The sequence below is a fragment of the Rhinichthys klamathensis genome, unplaced genomic scaffold (assembly GCF_029890125.1).
Source record: "Rhinichthys klamathensis goyatoka isolate OS25496 unplaced genomic scaffold, OSU_Roscu_1.1 h1tg000050l_1, whole genome shotgun sequence".
In the NCBI taxonomy this organism is placed as follows: Eukaryota; Metazoa; Chordata; class Actinopteri; order Cypriniformes; family Leuciscidae; genus Rhinichthys; species Rhinichthys klamathensis.
Genome location: NW_026606596.1, coordinates 5,746,112 through 5,769,514, shown reverse-complemented (window position 1 = coordinate 5,769,514; position 23,403 = coordinate 5,746,112). Strand labels below are relative to the sequence as shown.

General features: G+C 38.0%; 2 protein-coding genes across 6 annotated transcripts; both read right to left on the bottom strand.

Annotated features, from left to right (window-relative positions):
• Window positions 1-1,906: 1,906 nt before the first annotated feature.
• ddhd2 (DDHD domain containing 2) lies at window positions 1,907-16,961 on the bottom strand. Of its 2 annotated transcripts, none has more exons than XM_056247896.1 (17): window positions 16,835-16,961; window positions 7,901-8,068; window positions 7,575-7,771; window positions 7,412-7,501; window positions 7,212-7,326; window positions 5,974-6,063; window positions 5,642-5,783; window positions 5,279-5,487; window positions 5,088-5,152; window positions 3,753-3,881; window positions 3,570-3,656; window positions 3,231-3,368; window positions 2,736-2,891; window positions 2,546-2,651; window positions 2,316-2,456; window positions 2,082-2,223; window positions 1,907-1,989 (listed from the first exon to the last, which is right to left on the bottom strand). In XM_056247896.1, exons 1-17 carry the CDS (start codon window positions 16,944-16,946, stop codon window positions 1,914-1,916), a joined length of 2,163 nt encoding a protein of 720 aa, XP_056103871.1. In that variant the 5' UTR covers window positions 16,947-16,961; the 3' UTR covers window positions 1,907-1,913. The 2 variants fall into 2 exon arrangements, with proteins under 2 accessions (XP_056103871.1, XP_056103872.1); XM_056247897.1 differs by having other exon boundaries at window positions 3,753-3,875.
• Window positions 16,962-18,667: 1,706 nt separating this feature from the next.
• plpp5 (phospholipid phosphatase 5) lies at window positions 18,668-23,403 on the bottom strand. Of its 4 annotated transcripts, none has more exons than XM_056247901.1 (8): window positions 23,153-23,403; window positions 21,941-22,059; window positions 21,630-21,738; window positions 21,434-21,524; window positions 20,290-20,353; window positions 19,850-19,974; window positions 19,000-19,170; window positions 18,668-18,916 (listed from the first exon to the last, which is right to left on the bottom strand). In XM_056247901.1, the coding sequence occupies exons 1-8, from the start codon at window positions 23,306-23,308 to the stop codon at window positions 18,747-18,749; spliced, it is 1,005 nt and encodes a 334-aa protein (XP_056103876.1). In that variant the 5' UTR covers window positions 23,309-23,403; the 3' UTR covers window positions 18,668-18,746. The 4 variants fall into 4 exon arrangements, with proteins under 4 accessions (XP_056103876.1, XP_056103879.1, XP_056103877.1 ...); XM_056247904.1 differs by having other exon boundaries at window positions 23,218-23,353; XM_056247902.1 differs by having other exon boundaries at window positions 23,149-23,170.

The following is a 23,403-nucleotide window of genomic DNA, read 5'->3' as shown; positions in this document are numbered from 1 at the left end:
GCATATTGTGAAAACAACAGCAACCTTTTGAGAGACAACATATGGCCAAGTTTGGATAAGATTTTTTTTTTTACTTAAGTTTAGCCTAAAAGACATCCATAGTGAACATATTTGTTTTCTTAACCAATCCAAGTCTATGAAGAATTCTGATATAAAATATTTAGTCTAGAACAAAGTGTTTAGGCCTATATGAGAAACAAAATGAATAAGAATAGCATTTGAATAATTAACTTCGAATAAATTAGTTAGAGACTAAACGAAGTGACTGAACGGGTGAAAACCCAACTGAATCTCCTTATCTGAAAAATTAATACTTATTTAAACATTCCATTGATGTTTAATAGAATGTTATAGGCCTACATATAATAATAATGGTGATGATAAAAAAATAATAATAATAATAAAAAGTCTGTCATTATTTAGCTTGCCTCCAGGACCGAGTTTGGATACTCTGGTCCTGCTAAACAAATTGCAAAATGCTTCCGTGATTTGTCATTATTCATCACTTATTGCAAGTATGACTCATATCCCGCGAATTGATTATTTAAAACAGTTGGTTTTAATTAACTAGTTTAAAAAATAACGTAATACGCTCCAAATGTCACTGACTATCTCTGGCTTACGATCAGACATAGCCTACTTGACAGAGGTTCAACTGATTCATGAAAAGATTCTCCTCAAAAGAGCGCGTTCAAATGTTGAAAAGCGAACATTCTAAAATTAATGGGTTAACCCTCTTCAATTTGATTTAATGGACTGCCATGGAACTGTTGAGAGAGTTTGTTCGACTGAGAGCAAATTCTGTTTTGACAGGCATAAGTTACTATTTTGACTCGTGAGCAGCGTGCGTAAACTCGAGCGCGCGTTCATGTCAAGCAGGAGTTTTAAGTCCCCTCCAGATAAGAAAAAAATGACACATCTGTAACATTCTTGTGGCGTTTCCTCACCTTTTATGATGTTTTTTCACAGGCTGGGCATCTTCATCCAAACTTCGTTTTTCAAGTCTTCTTTATAAATAGTTAGAAAATTCTCAAGTAGCGGAACTTCTACATTTAAAGAGACGGACTCGTAAATCCTGACGGCAGTAATGCTGTTGTGTTCATTGGCTGTGTGTGTGGACCTCTTGGCGGAGGATGGGAGGGCAGTTCATGACTCTGTATGGAAAGAGGATGTTTTGTAATGTGTGGCGCACTATTCCAGACGGATAAATGGGAAATGAACGAACTTCCCGGTGGTTATGATCTGAATTCTGCCTTAAAGACACAGTGCTGGTATCTGAAGGATGTATAACAACTAAATCGAATCTGAGATACAGATACAGGCATCAAAAAAAAAAAAAAAAAAAAAAGATTTTGGGTAAGGAATTTAATAATAATAATATTATAACATTATGAATACACAATATTAATTAATCAACAAGTAGAAAACACTGACCCAAGCTACATAAGTATACATTAGATACAAAGTCTTTTACAAAGCACATTAGTGCACAAAAGGGTATTGTGTTGATCAAATGTCTCAAAGCCTGAGTTGAGAATACTGCAACAATATCCTAATACCTGGCAACAGTTCAATTTGGACTTATTATTTTTGGTAACAGTTTATTTTACAGTGTCCTTGTTACATATGTTACATGTACCATAGTAATAACAGTAAATTGTGCATAATTACGTGCAACTAACCCTCAATCAAATCCTACCCTAACCCCATAGTAAGTACATGTAGTTGCTTAATATTACTCAGTACTTAAATATATAATTACAGTGTAACAATGACACCTTAAAATAAAGAGTAACCATATTTTTTTTAGGTAGTTAATTGGCTGGTTAACATGTGTGGAGAGAATCGACTCACTGTGGACTGGACTGGCATTAAAGCTTGTCAGTAACTACTATACAAAAGGTATATAACATTTATAAAGGAGCACCTCCAACTGGAATATTTCCATAAATCTCTTTCAGAACCAAAAGAGCAGTATCTTCTGACTCCCTGCAAACAAAACAGGGGGAATTATTTATTTCGGAGCACATACACATATGAATGATATATATACATAGGTATCATGAAAGATTTTCTCTTACCAGTAGCACAGATGGCTCTGTATAGCAAACAGGTACTCATTGAAACTTTCAATTGGTGTCTCCTGAAGGACAAAGTCAATACGTCGCCCACGATTCAACATTCCCACCTTGAAGTTTCTCTGCTCGTGCTCCATTGGTGACACTGCACCACAAATATTCAAATGTGAGATGGGACATTCAAATGTGAAGTGGATTTTTTATAAAAATCTGAATAGTAAAAGTGTAATTCGATACCTTCTGCTTCATCAGTAGGGGTCACGGAACTGAGTCCACCCTCTGCAAGAGCTGGCGATGGGACCTGAGAAATGCTCTGCCAAACCATTCGTAGGGAACCCAGTAAATCAGAACTGACTCGAGTCAACCCTTCTTTGAGTTCTGTAGGCATCAAAGACATTTCGTTAGCCCCAGAGACATTTTTGAATATAAAAACTATGGATTTCGTTCCATAAAGTGATGTGTAATACCGAGGTGCATCCTCTTTCTGCCTTTATGATGGGGTATCAACATTGGTGGCAAGTCCACGTCTTGAGGCACAAGCATGGGCTCGATCCGATACGCCACTGGGTCAAACTGCATAGATTACATTCAAGGTTTAAGAACATGGCTCTAAGGAAGATATAAGGTTCTCAGTCAGTGTTTTGGAGCGTGTCTTACTGGATGGAAGACGTTGTAGAAACTTTTGCAGGTAGGGAAGCTGTAGTTAGGATCAATCCTCTTCAGACCTCTAACAGTTAAAAACATTCCTATGGGAGAACCAACAGCAAAGAAAGCCTGAGGATGAAAGGCTAACTGAGGATAGTCAATGGATACCTGCAGAATAAAGAACAAGTTATTTGGCAACTGTATCTTAAACAGTGAAATCATTTGAATTCTTAAGATGTTTCTACTCATATTAATGGAGATTCAAGAGACTAAAATAGCCTTAACTTGGAGGTACATACAGAAAAATTAGTAAAGTTGTATATTATATACAGCATATTAGATTGGTTTCTGAAGGATTAGTGACACTGAAGACTGGAGTGATGATGCTGAAAATTCAGCTCTGATCACAGGAATAAAGTAATATATATTTAAATATATTTCAAATACATTCAAATAAAAGCCAGTTATTATTTTTATACTTAAAAAAAAAAAAATACAAATACTTACTTGTCCAATGCCAACATTAAAATGCTGATAATCAAATGCACTAGTGTTGGGGGTTTGATGTTCATGAGCTTTTCTCATCCCTAGACTTGAGGAGAGCGTCTCATTTTGGGGTGCATGTCCACTTCCGATTCTGGAGTTCTGTTGGATATTCAAGAAGTAGTTACTAAAAAGGTATTAAAACAAACATTCCGATCTAAAACAATGGACTCTTATCTGTCTTCCCTTCCATTGCTGGGTGTGGAGAGGAAGCTTCACACAATTAAGCTACATTGCAAACCTTTCCACTTCTGCCATGAGCCATTGAGCTTCAACAAGGCTAGAAGGAATTTCAGGAATTACCTTCCATTTTTTGACACAGTCCATCAGTTTCTTGCGAGGACCAAGGGGTAGTCCGATATCTTGTAGGTCCTTCTCTGAGCAGAGCGTCTGAAACGGTTTAATTGGAATAAGGAAGGTGAAATGAAGAATTGGAATGTGGTGTTTTTAGGATGTGTGATATGTGTTTCAGGAGAGAAAACTGACCAAAGACTCCATATCCACTTGTTCTCTCTGCAGTACATTGAGGTGCTCTTCCAAGCCATGGCTCTTCAGCGCCTCCTCCAGACTCTCATAGGAACTGCAGCCCGTGTCAACGTGAGTGTCCTCCTGGAGATATGCAGACCACAAAAACATTCTTCAATTGATCACACTCATATTCTTTGAAATCTATAAAAGCAATAGGATACTCTGCTCTATAAAAAAAAGGCATAGTAATGTGCAAAAGCAGAAAGATTTAGATGATGCAGAAGCAACAGTACATTTTGAGGAACAAAAAAATGGTTAGATTTTATTGTTGTTGTTGTTTTGTACAGTGCCTTTCAACAAATCATGTTTCATAGCAAATAATGTACTTATTGCACAATAATTAATACATATATAAAAAATACAAATATAATAGTAATTTCAAATATTTTAAAATAATACATATATTTTTTAGGAAATTATTATTTATTAGACAAGTCAAAAAGGTGTGCAGAGACTTGCTGGATTAATCTAACATGTATTTCTAACAGTAATAAGAAGTTACTTTTTATTAGCCACATGTTAAAATTCACCATTAATATCCAGAAACCTGGAACTGGAAGTTATGTTTCTCAAACTGTAGACAATGTTTACTGTAGACAATAACCATTCAAATGGAAGCATTAATGTTTATTTCTAAATCATTTTATTATTATTGATGACAAAGATTTAATCGATTAATTGCAATTATTCGCATCTAACATGTCATTAATCGTGATTAAAACAAGTTTGTACATTTATAATGTGTGTGTATACACACACACACACACACACACACACACATTTATATATATATGAATTCAGATGCAAAAGCCTCTAAATGCCATCTGAAATTTTCTTCTAAAATGATCATTTTTATCAAGCTCGTATATTTAAATTCAGTAATTTCACTTAAATGACAATTAATGGGTAATTTTAGAGGCTTTTAGAGGCTTTTGCATCTGAACTCTTCATATATACACACACACAAACTTTTGTTAGATGCGATTAATCGTGATAATTCGTTTTGACAGCACTAATATTATGACAAACCAGTGTTATTTTAACATTATTATATACTATTATTAGCATTAATTACTTTTTTATATTTCTAAATACCTTTAATTTATTTTTATTTCACTTTAAGTTTAATAATTTGAGTACTTTTACACTTTTACTGAATTAAAGTAATTCAGTATTTTATTTAAGTGAGTTGGCAAGGGAACATTTCTCATTTTTTATGTAATATTTAAGCTTTATTTAAATTTGCAAAAATAAATCTTAGTTTCAGTTAACAATAGCAACACTGGTGCAAACCTCATGAGCTGTGGCATCTGCACTTGTCTTTTGATTGGTCAGGAGATCAAACAGGATCAATGAGCCTGTATAAAACAAGACAATATTGGAAAAACTTTCAACAAGAAACATTGTACTGTCCGTAAGTATAGGTCATTATTATTTCACCAAACCAAAACAGCAATTCTGTTCTGAAATGCACAGTTTCGTACCGAGGCTGTGTCCAACCAAGGAAACGTGTCCTGTGAAGTGTGGATTCCTCTGAAGGAAGAGGCTGTGGAGACGGTTGATCTCAGAGGCCACTGTATCCACAATCGTCTGGCAGTATGTGGCACTATTGTAGAAGAAAAGGTCCAGCACGGTGTCGTTGCTGAACTGACGCAGACGGCTAATGCTAGGCAGTGTGATTCTCTCAATGTCTCTGTTTAAAATAGAAATAAAACAGTAAAAGATGTATGTGGGTTTTCTCCACACACACACAAAGAGAGAGAGAGAGAGAGAGAGAGAGAGAGAGAGAGAGAGAGAGAGAGAGAGAGAGAGAGAGAGAGAGAGAGAGAGAGAGTCAAACGTCTTACTTGTCAACTCCTGTAGTTTCTCCATGTAAGACTTTGTGCCAGTTGACTGGAAGATACTCAACCCTTCCAATGATGCACAAGTCCTCACTCTGCCTGAAGTGGCTGTTTAAGAGGCCGTTGGAGGCATTTCGAAATTCATTAACTGCAGCAGGGAATGGGGGGAAAAAATGTCATAATGCTTAAAAAAAAAAAAAAAAAAAAATTGGTACAATAATATGGAGCGTTGAGTGTCAAACGTGGCTTGTGAACTGCTCGATAGTTGCTAAACAATCCAACATATTGGGAAGAAGTGTTTTAGTTTTAATTTTTAGTTTTAGATGATAAAGGCTCACCACACTGGACAATGCCACGGAGACGTATGTCACAGGCCGGACCGATACCGTGAACCATGAACACCAGGTGGTCTACTATCTCTGGTTCTCCTACAGAAACACAGCAAGAAAATATATCAAAAGACTGATATTGTTAGCTAACAAACATTACAAACCACTAACCATAAGCCATGCTTGAACTTTACTGTTTAAAAATCTAAGGCAGCATCCTATAAAGTGAATAGGAGAGACTTAAATGAAATGAGTTTGATGTTAGCATGTTGCTAAGCTAGCAATGCGATACTTGTGCAGCGTTCACGCCATGTCGTAATAACCATAATTTGAGATAACAACACGCAACGTTCTGTTCTCGGACTTGGATAAAATAAAACCATGGTTTATTTTCGTAGTTGTACGAGGTCAGAATCTCGTAATTATGGTAATTCTGACATGGTGTGAACGCACATTTTAACACGCATAAAACTACACAGTTTACAGAAATATTAGGTGAAATAGTCCAAAAGAGTTCGATATTATCATATTCCTATGCTAACAGTGTGATACTTTAATACGCATAAAAATTCATAACTAAGGCTACACAAATATTGAGTGCAGAGTTTGATGTTAGCATGTTCCTATGCTAACAGTATGATACTTTAATACACATAAAACTACACAGCTCACACAAATATTATGTGAAATACTCCAGAGTTTGATGTTAGAAGCTGAGCTAACAAAATGACACACAATGCACATACCAGTATGCACTACATACTCTATCGTCGACTCTAGTGCATAAAGGTTAAGGTTATATTGTCATCAACCATCAAAGTCAAATAGCCCCTCTCTTTCCTCTTCATGAACTCAACTGTCGCTGCTTTCCTTATGTAGTGTCCAACATTCCAGAATTTCTTTTTACAATGTGACTTTAAAAGTAAAAAATAAACAAAACAAAACACAGCACAGAAATATTGGGCAAAATTGTCGATTTTGAGTTACTGAACTGTTTTGATACATATTTCATTCAATACTGGAAAGATATATATTTGTTGTCTACATTTCTCTCTACATAGTAGCCATCTTGGATGAGCTTGTCACAATGCATTCTGGGACTGTCTACATTAAGGCTATGAGTATTTCTGCTTTAGAATTTGGCCAAAATTAGGTATTTTATACCATTTGGAAGTGCATTTGTGTCAGAAACATGTAACTAGTAACACCCTAATATTTGAAACAGAGTTTTAGGGCGCTGTACTTACCCTCTGGTATCTCCAGTGGAATATTCTCAACTCCTCTCTTTAGAGTTACGGGTTGAGTTCGTTCAGATGGGGAAGGGGGAAAGTCCTTGCAACCACTGGGATACTGTGTCATAAGCTGAAGTAAAGCAGTGAGAGAGACAAAATGTAACTTGTGAACAGAAAAGTGTCCATTTTCCATGAGCTTTACATTTAAATACTACCTTTGGATTGTGAAGGATCACTGTTTCCCCTGTAGGGAGCTCCAAATTCGTCTTCCATTCGTCCAGCGTAACTGCAATCATATAGGCGTCCTGTTTTTTGATATAGAAAAAGTATTAAAAACTATACAAATTTAATTTATTCTAGAAAATCGGTGCATCTCACCTCTAGGAAATCACTGAGTTCCTCGCTATAGGGAGTGTAGATCACTTCTTTGCTGCCTTTGTGGAACCAGGAGCATCGTCTGACCTCGGTGGGCTTCTGTTCCCAATACACGGAGTAACGCTTTCTTTCACATAGCCTGACGTCATACCGTCTTCCATCTGTAGCCACAACCACTTCATCCTTTTCACTTTTCCCCACTGCAAACAAACCAGATCTCGTGGTTATCAGCCGAAACATACATATGCACTTGTGCTAATAAACTGACTATACTTTCAGCAGTTGCAACGAATAGGATTTAAAGTGTCCAGAAGGAGACAATGGGAGACCTCGACTGTGAGCATCCTCCAGTCGCCGTGAGTCTTCACTGCTGAAGGGTTGCCAGGTGTCCTTGGAGTCCACCTGCTTGTTGAAAAACCAGTGGTACTGGACGGGTTCATACGGCTCAGAAATATTCATGCTGAGAAGAGCAGAGACGCCACACCAAGACCAACGGACTGCAAATATAATGTTGCCATGTTTTTTTTAGTAAAACACTAATGGTCTCTGCGACCTCATTTGTGTACACACACACAAACACACTCAAACTTGTTTTTATATCTTTACACAGACTCTCCATTGACATAATGATTTTAATACTGTGCAAACTGTATATTCTATCCCCTAAACCTACCCATCACAGGAAACTTTCTGCATCTTTACATTTTCAAAAAATCTAATTTTACTATATTTGTGGGGACATTTGCTCCTCCCAAATATAGGTTAAATCACACACACACACACACACACACACACACACACACACACGGTCCTCTCAATGTAGGTTAAACAAGAACCCGCACACATACACACAAATATATATATTGGTCGCATTGGATAAAATCATCTGCTAAATGAATAAATGTTGATTGACATAAATAAACACATTAAACTATTTTTCTATATTTTACTATACTTCATATTGCTTCACTGAGTTTTTAAAGAATTATTATATTTCTTTTCAGGGTTTTATAAGACTTTTCTTTTTTTAAATGTCCAGCCAGTTACACCACCAAGACATTTTGGGTTTTATTGCTCTGCAATATATTTGGATAACTTTTTAACATCATTTAAAAAAAGAATAGCAACATAAAATGTTGTTAATATAATAACAACAGAAGTACATAACATAAAATATTGTCCATTTGCAATAAATAATAAAAAAAGCAAAATCACAGAAAATTGGAAAGCACAATATGACTTGAGATATATTTTTTTAATATGACTTTTTTATATATATATTAAATGAGCTTTATTTATTAATTAATTAATGATTCACATTAACATTAGCTGCCAGGAAATCTAAATAAACAAATAATAATAATAAAAATATTTTAAAAATATAAACAATCCAGTGCTTTCAAAGCATGTTTTCAGCGCTTTTTGTTTTTAGTTTGTTCCAAAAGATTTGAATATAATTTAGCCATTTTTAAAATGTGATAAAATTTGGTTTGCACTGAGCCCACTTCTTTTTAATGTATATGGTATTTTCCTAATAAATTAAATAAGTCATTCTGAGTATGAAAAAGCACACCAAATACACAAATTTCTATCATACACTTCAGTTTTCTATTAATCAAGATTTCTATATCTTTCCAAAATAATCTTAAGTAAATAGTGAAAAAAACAACAACAGATGCATAGGCTAGTTTCTTTTTCTAGTGCACAACATCCACAGGTAGCTATGAAATAAGCTTAAATCTTTCCAAAACATGCTTAGCAGGATACATTCTCTTAAGTATTTTGTATAAAACTTCCTTAATTTTGTTATTAACACAAAACGTTTTTGGCAATTTCAATGCTTTGTGCTTTAAATGACTTTTGACATTTTAGGAGAGCGGTTACGTCATCACTATGGTGCCCAGGCACCGCTTACGTAATATTGGATGAGGGCGCAGCAAAAACAAATGACTAGTTAAATTAGTTGGTTCACTGGCAGTGTGTTGTGGACAATACAAAATTACCAAACTAAAGTGTTTTTGTCATGCGGACCGCGTTTGCGTTGTACTGCAAAAGTAGGGCACGACATTTAAATGAGCGAGGACAATGAAACATATACAAACTGCATTTTATATGACCGTGCCAACTTAAGTATACAAGACTAGCACATAAATGACGATTCGATATATGAAAGAAAAAAAATGCATAGAAAAAAACAAATTGTATCACAATGTGGCATTGAGCTCTGGTTAAACGGGGTGGGGGGAGGAACTGCATATATTTAAGGGGGACAAGCACGGACTAATTTAAGTGAGGCACCAAACTCATGCGGGGAAGACGCCACACAAACACGGCGCTGAGAAAGAATTGGGTGAGTAGTATAGTAATTGTGGGGGGTTTCGTGTGATAAAGGGGATAGTGTGCATGGGATTTAAGTGTATGTGTTTGTAGACCGCAAGCACTCCCGAGAACCCCGGTAACCAGAGCGGCCTGAGTGTCAAATTGATGGTTTAAAGGTATGAAATGTTTGTTTACTTAAATGTGTATATTATTTCTGTATTATGATTATTTGATTTAAGTGATGTATGTGAATTGATTTATTTTTGGTGTTTGTAACAGATTGCCTCGGTTTTGATTTAATTTGTCCTGTTTTGTTGATTGATTTGGTTATTTATAGTTGATTTATTTTGTTTTGTTTTCTTTCTTTAATTGTTGGGTTTTCTTTCTTTGAATCCTTGGTTATGTCCCATGCTGTCCCGGAGTAAGGGTGAATGTTTAAAAAACCGATTTTAAAGAATGTGTCAATAAAATGAGTATTTATTAAGATATTTTAGTACCTTGTAATCAGTGTAAACACCCACACAACAGAATTATGGCGACGAGGTGGGATCCCTAATTTAGGTGTATTCCTTTTTATTTTTTTTTTTTTCTCTGTTGTTGTTTCTTTGTTTTTTTTGTTTGTTTGTTTTTTTGTTCTTGAGGACAAATTGAATCAAAACCGTGGTGAAGACGGAGACGATCGGTAAAGAAGGGCCAAGGACCACAGAGGATCATAATGGAGGAGCTTCAGGATCAGCTGGCAGATCTAAGGAGGAGACTAGCGCGGGAGAAAGAAGAGAAGGATAGACTGGCTATTGAGAACGAGAAACTGTCAAAGGGTACTGTAATGGACACTGGGACTGTGCGGCAAGAACGAAGCACAACAAAGGTAGAGGTGGTTTATGTTCCCAGAGAGAAGAGATGTAAAGTTTATACTGGTAAATCTTCAAGTGTACCTCTGAGTGATTGGATTGAGGACCTGAAAAGTGTATTTAGGGCCCGTAACTTTACATCAGACCAGGCAGTTGATTACATTTGGGAACATCTAGATGGGGAGGCAAAACAAGAAATTAAGTATAGATCTAAGGAAACACGGTCCAAGCCAGAGGGGATTTTTGAGGCTTTGCTTGAAGTATTTGGAAGTGCTCAATCATTTACTGCATTGCAGAGACAGTTTTTTGAAAGGCAACAAGGAAAAACTGAAACCCTAATTGAGTTTTCACATGCATTAATGGCTTTGTTAAAAGAACTAAAAAGTTGTAACCCAAGGGGTGTGTCCGAAGAGGATGTAATGCTTAGGGATCAGTTTGCAGAGAATGTGAGAAGTAAAGAACTCTGTAGAGAGTTAAAAAGAATGATAAGACAGAATCCAAGCTTAACATTCCTTGATGTTCGGAAAGAAGCTGTTGAGTGGGCTGGTGATGGGGTGAGGGTTTCTGAAACATCGTTTGGGTCTGAGAATCTCAGTACTATAGATAGTGAAGCAGTGATTGCAAAACAGAGTACAGATCCAATGTTAGTAGAGCTGTTTGGTATGGTGAAAAGTCAGCAAAAGCAATTAAGTGATTTAACTGAGAAAATGTCCAATTGGCAAGCCTTTAATAGGCAGCAGCGGGGAGTGTCACGAAGATTGTATTCCTTTGATCCTTCGGGACAGCCTATTTGTTTCAAGTGTCAGAAAGTGGGACATATTGGGCGTTATTGTAGTGAGATTGTGAACCCCAGTCAAGTATGGGGGCAGCAGAGACACCCTGCGGATGACGTATCCAATCCCCAAGCCCAAAGGCCTGGGCCGTTAAACTAACACCCCTTGCTGTGGAGAGCCACACAGTAAGCGAGGGGTTACCTGGCTCTGTGGTTCAAGGAACTAGCCCCGAAATTTTCAAGCAATTGGTGGGGCAATGTCCAGTCACTATTGTGAAGATGGGGGGTGTTAAAATAAATAGCTTGATTGACACTGGCTCTATGGTTTCCATGATAACTGAGAGTTTTTTTAAACAGCACATTGCAGGAAAGGATGTAGATGCATTGAAAGAGTGTGGTTGGCTGGTGTTAAAAGCAGCAAACGGCCTCGATATCCCATATGTGGGTTATCTAGAGCTAGATGTTAATATCCTTGACCAAATTCTTCCAAAACAGGGGGTGTTGGTGGTGAAAGACACATTTGACACAGAGACAAGGGAGAGAAAGAAACTGGTTCCTGGTTTAATCGGTATGAATGTAATTCAAAATTGTCATGACCTTTTGAAGCAGGAATTTGGGTCCCAATATTCAAAAAGTTCTATGATGCAGCAATGTGAGGCTTCTTTGAAACGGGCGTTGGAAATCTGTCAATTGTACGATACACAAAATCAGTCTTTTGTGAACCTGTTGGCCCAAAGTCCAGTCAAGGTGCCCGCAGGTACGCTTCAATTGGTTTGTGCAGCGAGTGGGTATACTAGACTCATGCCAAATGAGTCTTTGCTTTTAGAGCCTCTGATAGAGAGTGAGGGGAGTTTACCAGCAGACCTTTTAATTATAGGTTCAATAGTGTCCCCAGAAAAAGGACAGTTGCTAGTCCCAATTATGAATGTGGGGACTAGTGAGGTTATTTTGTACCCACATGTTCGACTAGCGTCTGTACACAGGGCTGAAGTGGTGGTCAGTGGAGGGGATCTCGATATTCAGTTTACCCCAGTACAGGAAGAACAAAATTGTACGGTTTTTATTGAGCAAAGTAATGTGTCACAGTCAGGGGTAACAGCCGCTCAACAAGTTCGGACCCTTAATTTTCCTCTGTTGAATGTGGAACATGAAGGAAAGGCTAGGAGATTATTGAATAAATATGCCTCTGTGTTTGTTGAAGGAAGTGGGGAGGTGGGGTATACTGATTTGATTGAACATCAGATCCCATTGGTAGACGATGCTCCAGTTTGTCAAAGGTATAGAAGGTTGCCCCCTACTCAATATGAGGAGGTTAAAGCTCATATTAAAGTACTTTTAGAGCAAAATGTAATTAGGGAAAGCTGCAGCCCATATTCGTCACCGATTGTGATTGTAAAGAAGAAGGATGGATCAATTCGGATGTGTGTGGATTATAGGCAGTTGAATGCTAAAACCAGAAGAGATTCATATCCACTGCCTAGAATTGAAGAATCTTTAGATGCGTTGAGTGGAGCGCGTTGGTTTTCCACTCTGGACCTGGCAAGCGGATACAATCAAGTGGCAGTGGCAGAAAAGGATAAACAAAAGACTGCTTTTTGTACGCCGTTTGGCCTGTTTGAATATAATCGTTTACCATATGGTTTGTCCAATGGGCCAAGTACTTTCCAGCGTCTGATGGAACGTATATTCAGTGATGAAAGTTTTCAGTCAGTGCTCTTGTATTTGGATGATGTGATTGTGTTTTCGTCAACAGTGGAGCAACACCTGGAGAGGTTGGAGAAAGTCTTGCAACGATTTCAGCATCATGGTCTCAAAGTTAAGCTCAGTAAATGCTGTTTTTTTCAACAAGAGGTACGTTACTTGGGTCATGTCATTTCTAGTGAGGGGGTGGCAACAGACCCTGAGAAGATTCAAGCAGTAGCAGAGTGGGCGAAACCTCAGACCGCAAAGGAGCTTAGATCTTTTTTGGGATTTGCAAGCTATTACAGACGTTTTGTGCAAGGATTCGCCAGGATTGCAGCACCACTACATCAGTTGGCTGCTATTGGGGAAATACCAAAGGGTAAGAAGCAGAAGAAAAGAGTATATTTCACTAGTGAACAATTCAGACAGAGGTGGGATGACAAATGTGAAGAAGCTTTCCAAACACTGAAAAGGAAATTAACATCTGCTCCTGTGTTAGCTTATGCTGATTTCACTAAGCCTTTTTTTCTGGAAATAGATGCCAGTCATACAGGACTCGGAGCGGTGCTCTCCCAGGACGTGGGAGGTAAGCGGAGGCCAGTGGCCTATGCTAGTAGAGGTCTGAGGGAGTCGGAGCGTAATATGGATAATTACAGTACAATGAAGCTGGAGTTTCTGGCCCTTAAATGGGCAGTAACGGAGAAATTTCGGGACTATTTAATTGGTAATAAGTTTACAGTGTTTACAGATAATAATCCTCTGAGTCATTTGAAGACTGCCAAATTGGGGGCTGTGGAGCAGCGATGGGCTTCGCAGTTGGCCATGTTCGATTTTGAAATTTTGTACCGTCCTGGGAAGAAGAATGGAAATGCCGACGCCTTGTCTCGACAAAAGTCGGTAGGAGGACGACAGCTGGCCGTGTCAGAAGAAGTGACCCCCACATTCAATGGTGGTTGTGGACTGGAGGATGGAGACAATGGGAGTATTTTGCCTCAGTCTGTAACTACAGTGGATGTTATTTCTGTTTTCCCTGAATTTCAGACACAAGATCTGCAAAGCTGGCAAGGACAGGATCCAGCTATTTCACGGTTCAAGTTCTACTGGAGTAAGGGGGAAGGGCCAGGTAAGAAAGAAAGAAAAGAGGAGTCAAAAGACGCACTGGAGCTGTTAAGACAGTGGGATAAAGTGGAAGCTCATGAAGGCATCTTTTATAGAGTCATTGCAGATGCTAGAGGGGGCTGGGTAAAACAGCTTCTCTTACCTCAAGTCTTAAAGCAGGAAGTCCTGGGTCAGCTGCATGACCATCAAGGTCATCAGGGGATTGACCGAACGTTTAAGCTAGTACGTCAACGCTTTTATTGGCCCGGGATGTACCAGGATGTTCAGGAGTTCTGCAAACATTGTCTTCGATGTATTGTGTCTAAGGATGTTCAGCCTAAAGTAAAAACAGCGATGAATTGCATTCAAGCATCTAAACCCTTGGAGGTTGTGGCATTGGATTTTACGTTGCTGGAACGTTCCCAGAGTGGAAAAGAAAATGTGCTTGTTATAACGGATGTATTTTCTAAATTCACAGTAGCTGTACCTACAGCTGATCAGAGGGCCATAACAGTGGCAAAGGTGCTGGTCAAGGAGTGGATTCATCGATACGGAGTCCCAGCCCGGATTCATTCTGACCAAGGACGGTGCTTTGAGGCTGAAGTTGTGCAGCAGTTGTGTAGAATGTATGGCATACAGAAGAGCCGAACAACAGCATTTCACCCCCAAGGTAACGGGCAGTGTGAACGTTTTAATAGAACTTTACATGATCTCCTCAGGGCCCTTCCTTCCGAAAAGAAAAGGAGATGGGATGAGTACTTGCATGAAGTATTGTTTGCATATAATACTACTGAAAATGCTACGACTGGATTTTCCCCATTCTTTTTAATGTTCGGCAGGAGCCCTGACCTACCAATTGACCATTGGTTGAGGAGTGGGACAGTGGAAAAGAAAGGAGAAGGTAATGTGGAGACCTGGGTGATTGAACATCAGCACAGACTGCAACAGGCTTATAGGCTGACACGGAGACGGTTGCGGAGTATGGCCAAGCAGAGACAAAGACAACAAGGGGTGATCAAAGATTCCAGTTTGAATCCAGGGGATTTGGTTTATCTGCGTAATCGCAGAGTGAGAGGAAGAAATAAAATCCAGGATGTTTGGGAGGATTTGCCTCACTGTGTGTTGGAAAGATTGGACCCGGACAAGGCGGTGTATAAGGTAGTTCCAGTGGATCAATCGCGTCCACCAAAGAATGTGCATCGTTTGGAGCTACGCCGTTGTGGACCTCTGCAGAAGGAGCCTGTGTGGTCAAGGGAGCATCAAGGGACCGACTCAAGTACAAGCCTGGCACCGTCAGAGTCTGAGCCTGAGGAGGATTGGGAGGAGCTCCGACTGGTGGTACAAGAGCACCTGTCTTCGGGGGTGGAAAGGGAAATGAGTACAGAAGAGGTAGCTTCCAGAGATGACGAGAAATCAATAACCACGGGGACCGACTCTACTGTTCGACGCTCCCAGAGGGCCAGAGCTGGACAGCATAGTAATCCCTTTAGGGAGCCACGATCGGTGCAGGGTATGGAAGCTGCAGCAATTCCCATAGGGTTAAATGATGGCTTAAGACCCCCTTCTAGTGAAGTTGGGGCAATGGAGACAGTCTTAGAGCTTTTGCTGCAAGTGATGCATGAATTAAAAAGAGTGAGGAGAGGTGGTTAAGGTTGTTATTTGTGAGGATGTTGTCAGGAAATGTACATAGTGAATCATCGGGACGATGATTTGACAAGTGGGGGGTGGATGTGGCATTGAGCTCTGGTTAAACGGGGTGGGGGGAGGAACTGCATATATTTAAGGGGGACAAGCACGGACTAATTTAAGTGAGGCACCAAACTCATGCGGGGAAGACGCCACACAAACACGGCGCTGAGAAAGAATTGGGTGAGTAGTATAGTAATTGTGGGGGGTTTCGTGTGATAAAGGGGATAGTGTGCATGGGATTTAAGTGTATGTGTTTGTAGACCGCAAGCACTCCCGAGAACCCCGGTAACCAGAGCGGCCTGAGTGTCAAATTGATGGTTTAAAGGTATGAAATGTTTGTTTACTTAAATGTGTATATTATTTCTGTATTATGATTATTTGATTTAAGTGATGTATGTGAATTGATTTATTTTTGGTGTTTGTAACAGATTGCCTCGGTTTTGATTTAATTTGTCCTGTTTTGTTGATTGATTTGGTTATTTATAGTTGATTTATTTTGTTTTGTTTTCTTTCTTTAATTGTTGGGTTTTCTTTCTTTGAATCCTTGGTTATGTCCCATGCTGTCCCGGAGTAAGGGTGAATGTTTAAAAAACCGATTTTAAAGAATGTGTCAATAAAATGAGTATTTATTAAGATATTTTAGTACCTTGTAATCAGTGTAAACACCCACACAACAACAAGGACAATTGATTTAATGACACTAATACTGTTTGGAAATCTTTAAAACACGATGTCAAGACTGACTACTTACTGGTCGTAAGTATTACGAACGTTTATCATCTGATACAACAACAAATGAAGGCAAATAAGAGGGAAAAACATAATAATGCATCGCATCGCAATCTACTCACCGGCTGCTCGTAAGGATGCCCGCTTAGGACAAAATTGACTTCTGACAGAGAGAGCAAACCTCACACACTGTAATTCACCATGGTGGTCAAGTCCGAAGTAAATGCAATGCATCTACCGGGAGCTGAAACCTTATAAGTATTCTTTGAGTCTAAAGGTCGACTGATAGGGGGAATTTTGAAATAATCAATCAACAACAGATACTGCATTTCACCATGGTGAGATGGGTTATTATGCGTCAATGAATCTGAAATGGTGTTCATAATCTCATGCATAATGATCTCAGAATAACAAATGATGCTTAATATTCTTTAGTTGTCAGTGTCTTGCATAAGATATGTGTCATTTTAGAGTTTATATTTAGAAAGACCACATTGGAGAATGGACTTGTATTGTATTCTATTTTATTTTTCAAATATTTAAACAACTGTTTGACCAGACATTTAAATTAGTTGCTTTCTTCTGTTGAACACAAAATAAGATATATTTAAAGAGTTGACCATAAGATATTTGAGAAGCCATTGACTTTTCAATAGTATTTTTTCCCTACACTATGGAAGTCAATGGCTACCGTCAAAGTTTCATTACTAGTTTTATAAAGTTTAGAATCATGGTCATAAAAAACACAAATGTAAGAATACTGATTAAATAGTGACCAAAAATACAAACCGAAATCTTGAAGCTTCTTCAAAGTTTATATAAACTTATTATATTTAGTTATCTATTATATATAGTCATACAGTTTGAAGTGGTTTTATTTTCTATTCAGGTTTGTAATTTGACTGTTAAAAAAATGTGACTGTATACAGCTTAAAATAATTTGTAATTTTGCAAAAAACAAAACAAACAAACATTTAAATAAAATCTACACAAGAATGTTACAAATGTGGCCTGAATAAAGCTTGGGACCAAAGGTTGTTTTGTAGGTACTGATAAACTTTAATAAACTTAATTTCTAATAAATTAAATATTAGATCATTGATAGCTCTGTGTAACAGGGTTAAGCAGACGTTGAGTTTGACAAATGTCATGACTACACTTTGTATAAAAATTGAGAAACTAAAATACCTGAAATTTATCTTCCATGTTGTAGCTAGTTTCCAAATTATGCTTGTTCTTGGATGTTACATTTTTATAACAGAGAACATTGTGTAACATGGTTGCATGCAAATTGTGAAATGTTCTTGATATAAAATGAGTTAGTTAAAAATAGCTTTACCAAATATGTCAGAAATCTGACATTGTTTTTATGATTGTTGATGCTGGGATTGTTGACCACAGATGCTGGGACCTCGTAGTGAAGGTCATAGTTTATCAAACATATCTAATAGTTCTCAGGAAATAAAACAAAACATTACAGACTCACTTCCAGAAGATTCCCAGAGTGATGTTCCATACTGTATCAGATAACAGATAATACAGAGCAAAGGTCTCCTCACAGCAAGTAATCTTCTTCAGTGTTGACAGACATTGAAATGTCGAATGATCTGCTCAAGTTCCAGCTGATACATTAGAAATCATCACAAACTTTATTGACAAAGATATCAGGGGATTTCCCATATGCATACAGTCTCTACTGGAGGTCTCTATAAATATGTCTGCCACATTGTAAAATTTACCTAGAAGCTGTTTTAACATACATAAAGTTCTTTCACCAGGATAGTTCACATACACATTTTCAAAGAGATTGATAAGTTACAAATTGTTAAAGACATTTTCAAAAAGACAGCTCTACAATACACAAAACATTCATCGTGAATGTCTAAAACGGTATAGGAAGGCAACGTACTCGCTGGTTGACAGGCGGCACACATACAAAAAAATTATAATTACATAATCGCAGCAACTGGCTTGGTAAACTTTCACACAGTATATGGTTGTTGGTCGAGTTCAGGTGTAACAGAATTCGAGTTCCTACAAAGGTAAGAGGTAGCCTGGGTTGGCCGGCTTGCGTTCCTGTGCAAGAGCCGCTGCCTCTCTCATTCGGAGGGGTCTGTGGCAGTTCGAGTCGTTGAGAGCTGGGTAATGCTGTCGGTAACACAAGTACGAGAAGGCCAAACCGAGGAGAGATCCCACCAACACATCTGGAAGTGAACGGGAGACCGTGTCATTGCCTTGAAACATACATGTCACTAGAGCAGTGATGATGGTGGCATGTAATTCTCACCTTGCCAGTGATGTTTGTAGTCACATGTTCTGGAGAGGGCGATCATGATGGCGAAAAGGAGGGGGGTGAGGAAGGCACACAATCTCCAGGCTTTACCTCGGCCAGCTGGGCTAAAACAGTGCAGCTTCCCAGCCACGTACAGGGCAGTGAAGCCCAGACCAGCAAACGCAACTATGACAACAACAAAAAACTTAGAAAGTTGGTGGCTGAATGTTCAGAGAATATGAAGTCATATTTTGTTTTACACACATACACATATACATGTATATAAATAAGATCAGTACGATCTTTTAAACTATCTTTTATACAGCAATGCATGTAAATGGGGATTATTTTGACAACGTTGTCTTCTGTACACGGAAGATGCAAAGGAAAATCTTTTCCATTTTTTGGTACATTGTTGTCGTGTAAACGTACTCTTAAATTTTAATATTTATGCAGCCTTGGTGAGAGTAAGAGACTTTTTTCAAAAACGTAAAAAAATCTTATTGACCACAAACTTTTGAACAGTGGTATAGAAACAAAGATTTATTTATACTATATTATTATTAATTTATGATTTTTTTTAGTGTATTTGGAGTGTAAAATAAGTTTAAAGTCATTTAAAGTCAACATGAAATCAAAATTGTCCCTATTGACTGACATTTTTTTTAATACATCTTCCAGGCTTTATGGTGCATGAGTCAGTGATGCCCTTTACTCCAAACTAAACAAATCGCACGTTGTAATCTTTTATGAAATGTACCAAAATCCCCTCTGAAGCAATCGACAGAAATATAATGGGTCATGAACAATGTTTCAGGTTGACTTTAAAAAAATGCCACTAAATAAACACAGCAGCTGCTCTTACAGGAAGAGTGTCCGCTTGGAAAGCTCTTCCTGCCTTCCATTACTATATCCGGGTCACCGCTACAGTGAAGCTCTGGGTTCATTTGGCCATCCGGGAAACAGCGGTAGAAGAAATCCGGTCGTGGCCTGGTATGGAGGGAGACATTAAGTTGAATTGTGCCTGAGAGTATCTAGTCCTCTCTACTAGTCTTTCCACAAATGCTTCATTTTTGCTGAAAGTCAATGAGAGATCTTAATCTAATCTAAAATGTAAAAAAAAAATCTAATTAAACACCACATTAATCTGAAATTATTTACAAAACAAAGTTATGTAAAATGGATTGAGATGAATAAATTTAGAAAATTTTACAGTCCTGCAGTGATGTGGGATATTGAGATGGACATTAACACAGTTTGGTGCAAAGTTAACATTGTGCTAAGATTGGTCACTCACTCACTCACCTTCCCACGGCTAGCTTGACTGCATTAGTGAAAACTCCATTTAACACCAGGGTCAGAGTCACAGCTGTGTCATACAAAACACATACAGAGATTTCCATTAGCCGGCAATAACACAAAAGATTATGAGATCATCATTTGATACTTTTACAGATTTCACTATAAACAAACATTACTGGGAGACATTCAACTATTCTATAATATATGTATATTTTATATGAACTCAACAACAACATAACACACAAACACATATATATATTTTATATATAATAGATTTTTTAACACACACATATACATTATATAAATATATATGTGTGTATTAAAAAATCTATTATATATATATTTATTTATTTAATAATTATTCATTTTTATTAATTTATTTATTACACGGCTCTGTGGAATACTTGATTCTGATTGGTCAATCGCGCCATCCAACCGTATGTTATCCCCCGATAACAACCGCTGAAAACAGATAACACAGCCTCATCCGGGTCACTGAAGTCGTCAGCGCTATACACTTTTGTTAGGAATGGTATTTCTTTGTGGAAGTTTTGCATTTGGTGAGGTAATAAAATATTAAAAATCAATATTTTGAGTACAGATATTAAATTATGCCATCCAGTATCACGGATTCGCTCTGTTGTTTCATACAAACGAAGTTTTGTGTCGAAATTTACGTGGCAAGTAGCCGTGTAATAAGCGGGATAATGCACATTCAGCCGGTTGTCATCACAGAATAAACCCTGACAGAGTGATTAGGACCCCGTCACCCGACTTTCAGTGTTTATTCAGCGATAACAACCAGATGTGCATTCTCTCTTACATATATCCTGAAGGATGAGTCCATATAAATAATAACCGAATGATGAGTCCATATAATTCATAAATTTATGCAAACCAAAACACACACTGAAATTAATTATGAACTGAAAACTTAATTTATGCGATTAATGCTTAATGTGTTCAAAACATTTAACGTAATTAACGCAGCATTTATTTTTTCTTTCTGGCATCCTTTGGCAGTGTAAAAGTATAATTAAAAAGAAAAGATTATGTAAAATTATTATATTTAGAATTATTTAATCATGATTACTTGTATTTAATTTATATATGTAAATATTTATAAAACACACACTTAAGTCCTTACCCAAAGATGCCTCTTTCATATCTTCCTTTCCACCTTGTTTCAAGAAGGTAAACAAAGAAATAACCACCAATGGAGCGAAGAGGGCGATGGACTGTTTAATCAGATAAAAAAGGGTAATGATATCCCTTTAATCAAATCACCTGCATGGCATATTCAAATACAGTTTAATGGCTGAATATGAGTGGTAAGCACTTACAAACATAAGGCGGGTAGGAACACGGTCCTTTTTGACGGGATGGAACTTATAGAGCCAGAGTTCCTCAGGCTGGATCTCGCGGCTGAATGGAGGAATCCCCTCAGTCACGCTACAAGAACATAATAAAAGTGAGAGAACAATCCTCATCTCCACAAAACAAACAAACAGAGGCACAGCTCAGGAGAGCTGCGAGAGAACCTGGCATAACAGGTTATGAATAAAGAGGATACCGCCGGTTAGATCCGTCAAACCCATACAAGTAGTTCAGGTCAAGGGTTGGGGTTAGTAATACAAGAATAAAGTGTACTTACAGAAAAACACCTAAAAGCAGCAGCCGTACAATAACTTCAGCAATGAAGCCATTATCAAAACTCTTCCTCATCTTTGGTCTTGGTTTGTCATTGAATATGGAGACACCTTCCCCTAAAACCTGGAAGAAAGTGGAAGATGATTTTGCATTGAACTGAAACCAAGAAGTCATTTACAGTAGATGCATTGAATTAAATATCTGTGAATCCAAGCAGGAACATTAAAGATTAACTTCATCACCAACAACCTTCCACCGGCATGAAATGAGAAGATATGATTGGGAATGTGATCAGCTGGTTAGTATTTTAAATCCAACATCATTCGAAAATAAACCATTAGAGTTATTCAAAAGTGGATTTATATTATATGTATTACGCCTGAGACACAAAACCCTGTTAGAAAAAATAAACTGTTTAAGATGGTTTCTGGATTCTAACTGGTGGTCATTACAAGCCAAAACTTGTTTCAAAAGTCAACCTGAAGTATCACCAGATAGCAGCTGGATTGTTGATGATCACCAACTAATGACCACCTTGGATCAACTAGAAACCATCTACAATGTGTCAAAAACCAGTTTAACCATCTTAAGATGATACATACAGCTGGTAGCTGGTTTGTGGGTGGTCCAAGATATCACTATTTTAACTAGGATAAACAAGTTGGTGGTCTAAGATGGTCAGCTTGGACCAACTAGAAACCAGCTACAATGTTAAAAAATACAACTTGATTTAGCAGTTTTTTCCTACAGTTCTAACACCGCTTAAAACATCCAGTTTAAGATGGTATCTTGATTTTAACTGGTCTATGATGGTCATTACAAGCTGGTTGACCAAAAACCAACCTGAATTATGACCTGCTAGCAGCTGGTTGGTTGCAATCACCACCTTAGATCAGCTAGAAACCATCTACCATGTTCCAGTTTAACTACCTGAAGAAGAAGGTATATGAACAGCTGGTGGCTGGTTTATTAATGGTCCAAGATGGATGGCAGATACCACAGTTTAAACCAGCATAAACAAGATGCCAGGTTTGTTACTAGTCTAAAATGGTCTACAGTTTAGAACAACTAGAAACCAGCAACCATATGTTCCAAAACACAGCTAGATGTAGCGTTTTCCAGCGCGGAAGTAAGGATCGAAATGTCCAAGTGAAACCTGAGCATCACTAGAGTCGACCCCAGTCGCGCGGCACATTTGTGATATTTGCTTACGAACATTTCCGCAAACACGACATCGCGCATCCTCCGTCTTTTGTCTGCAGCGCGGAGCTGAATACAGACCTTCGGATTCTTTCCTTTTCTGTTTAAACCGTCGCCTTGTCGGCTGTTGAGAGCAGCCACCGGAGCAGAATTTTGCGATGTTGTCGGTCATATATATTTGACATGTCCAGCAGCAGAAGCTGACCGCGGTACAGTTCCGCGATAAAGAGGTTTGACTGACGAGCCAGTGCACATACACCGACAATT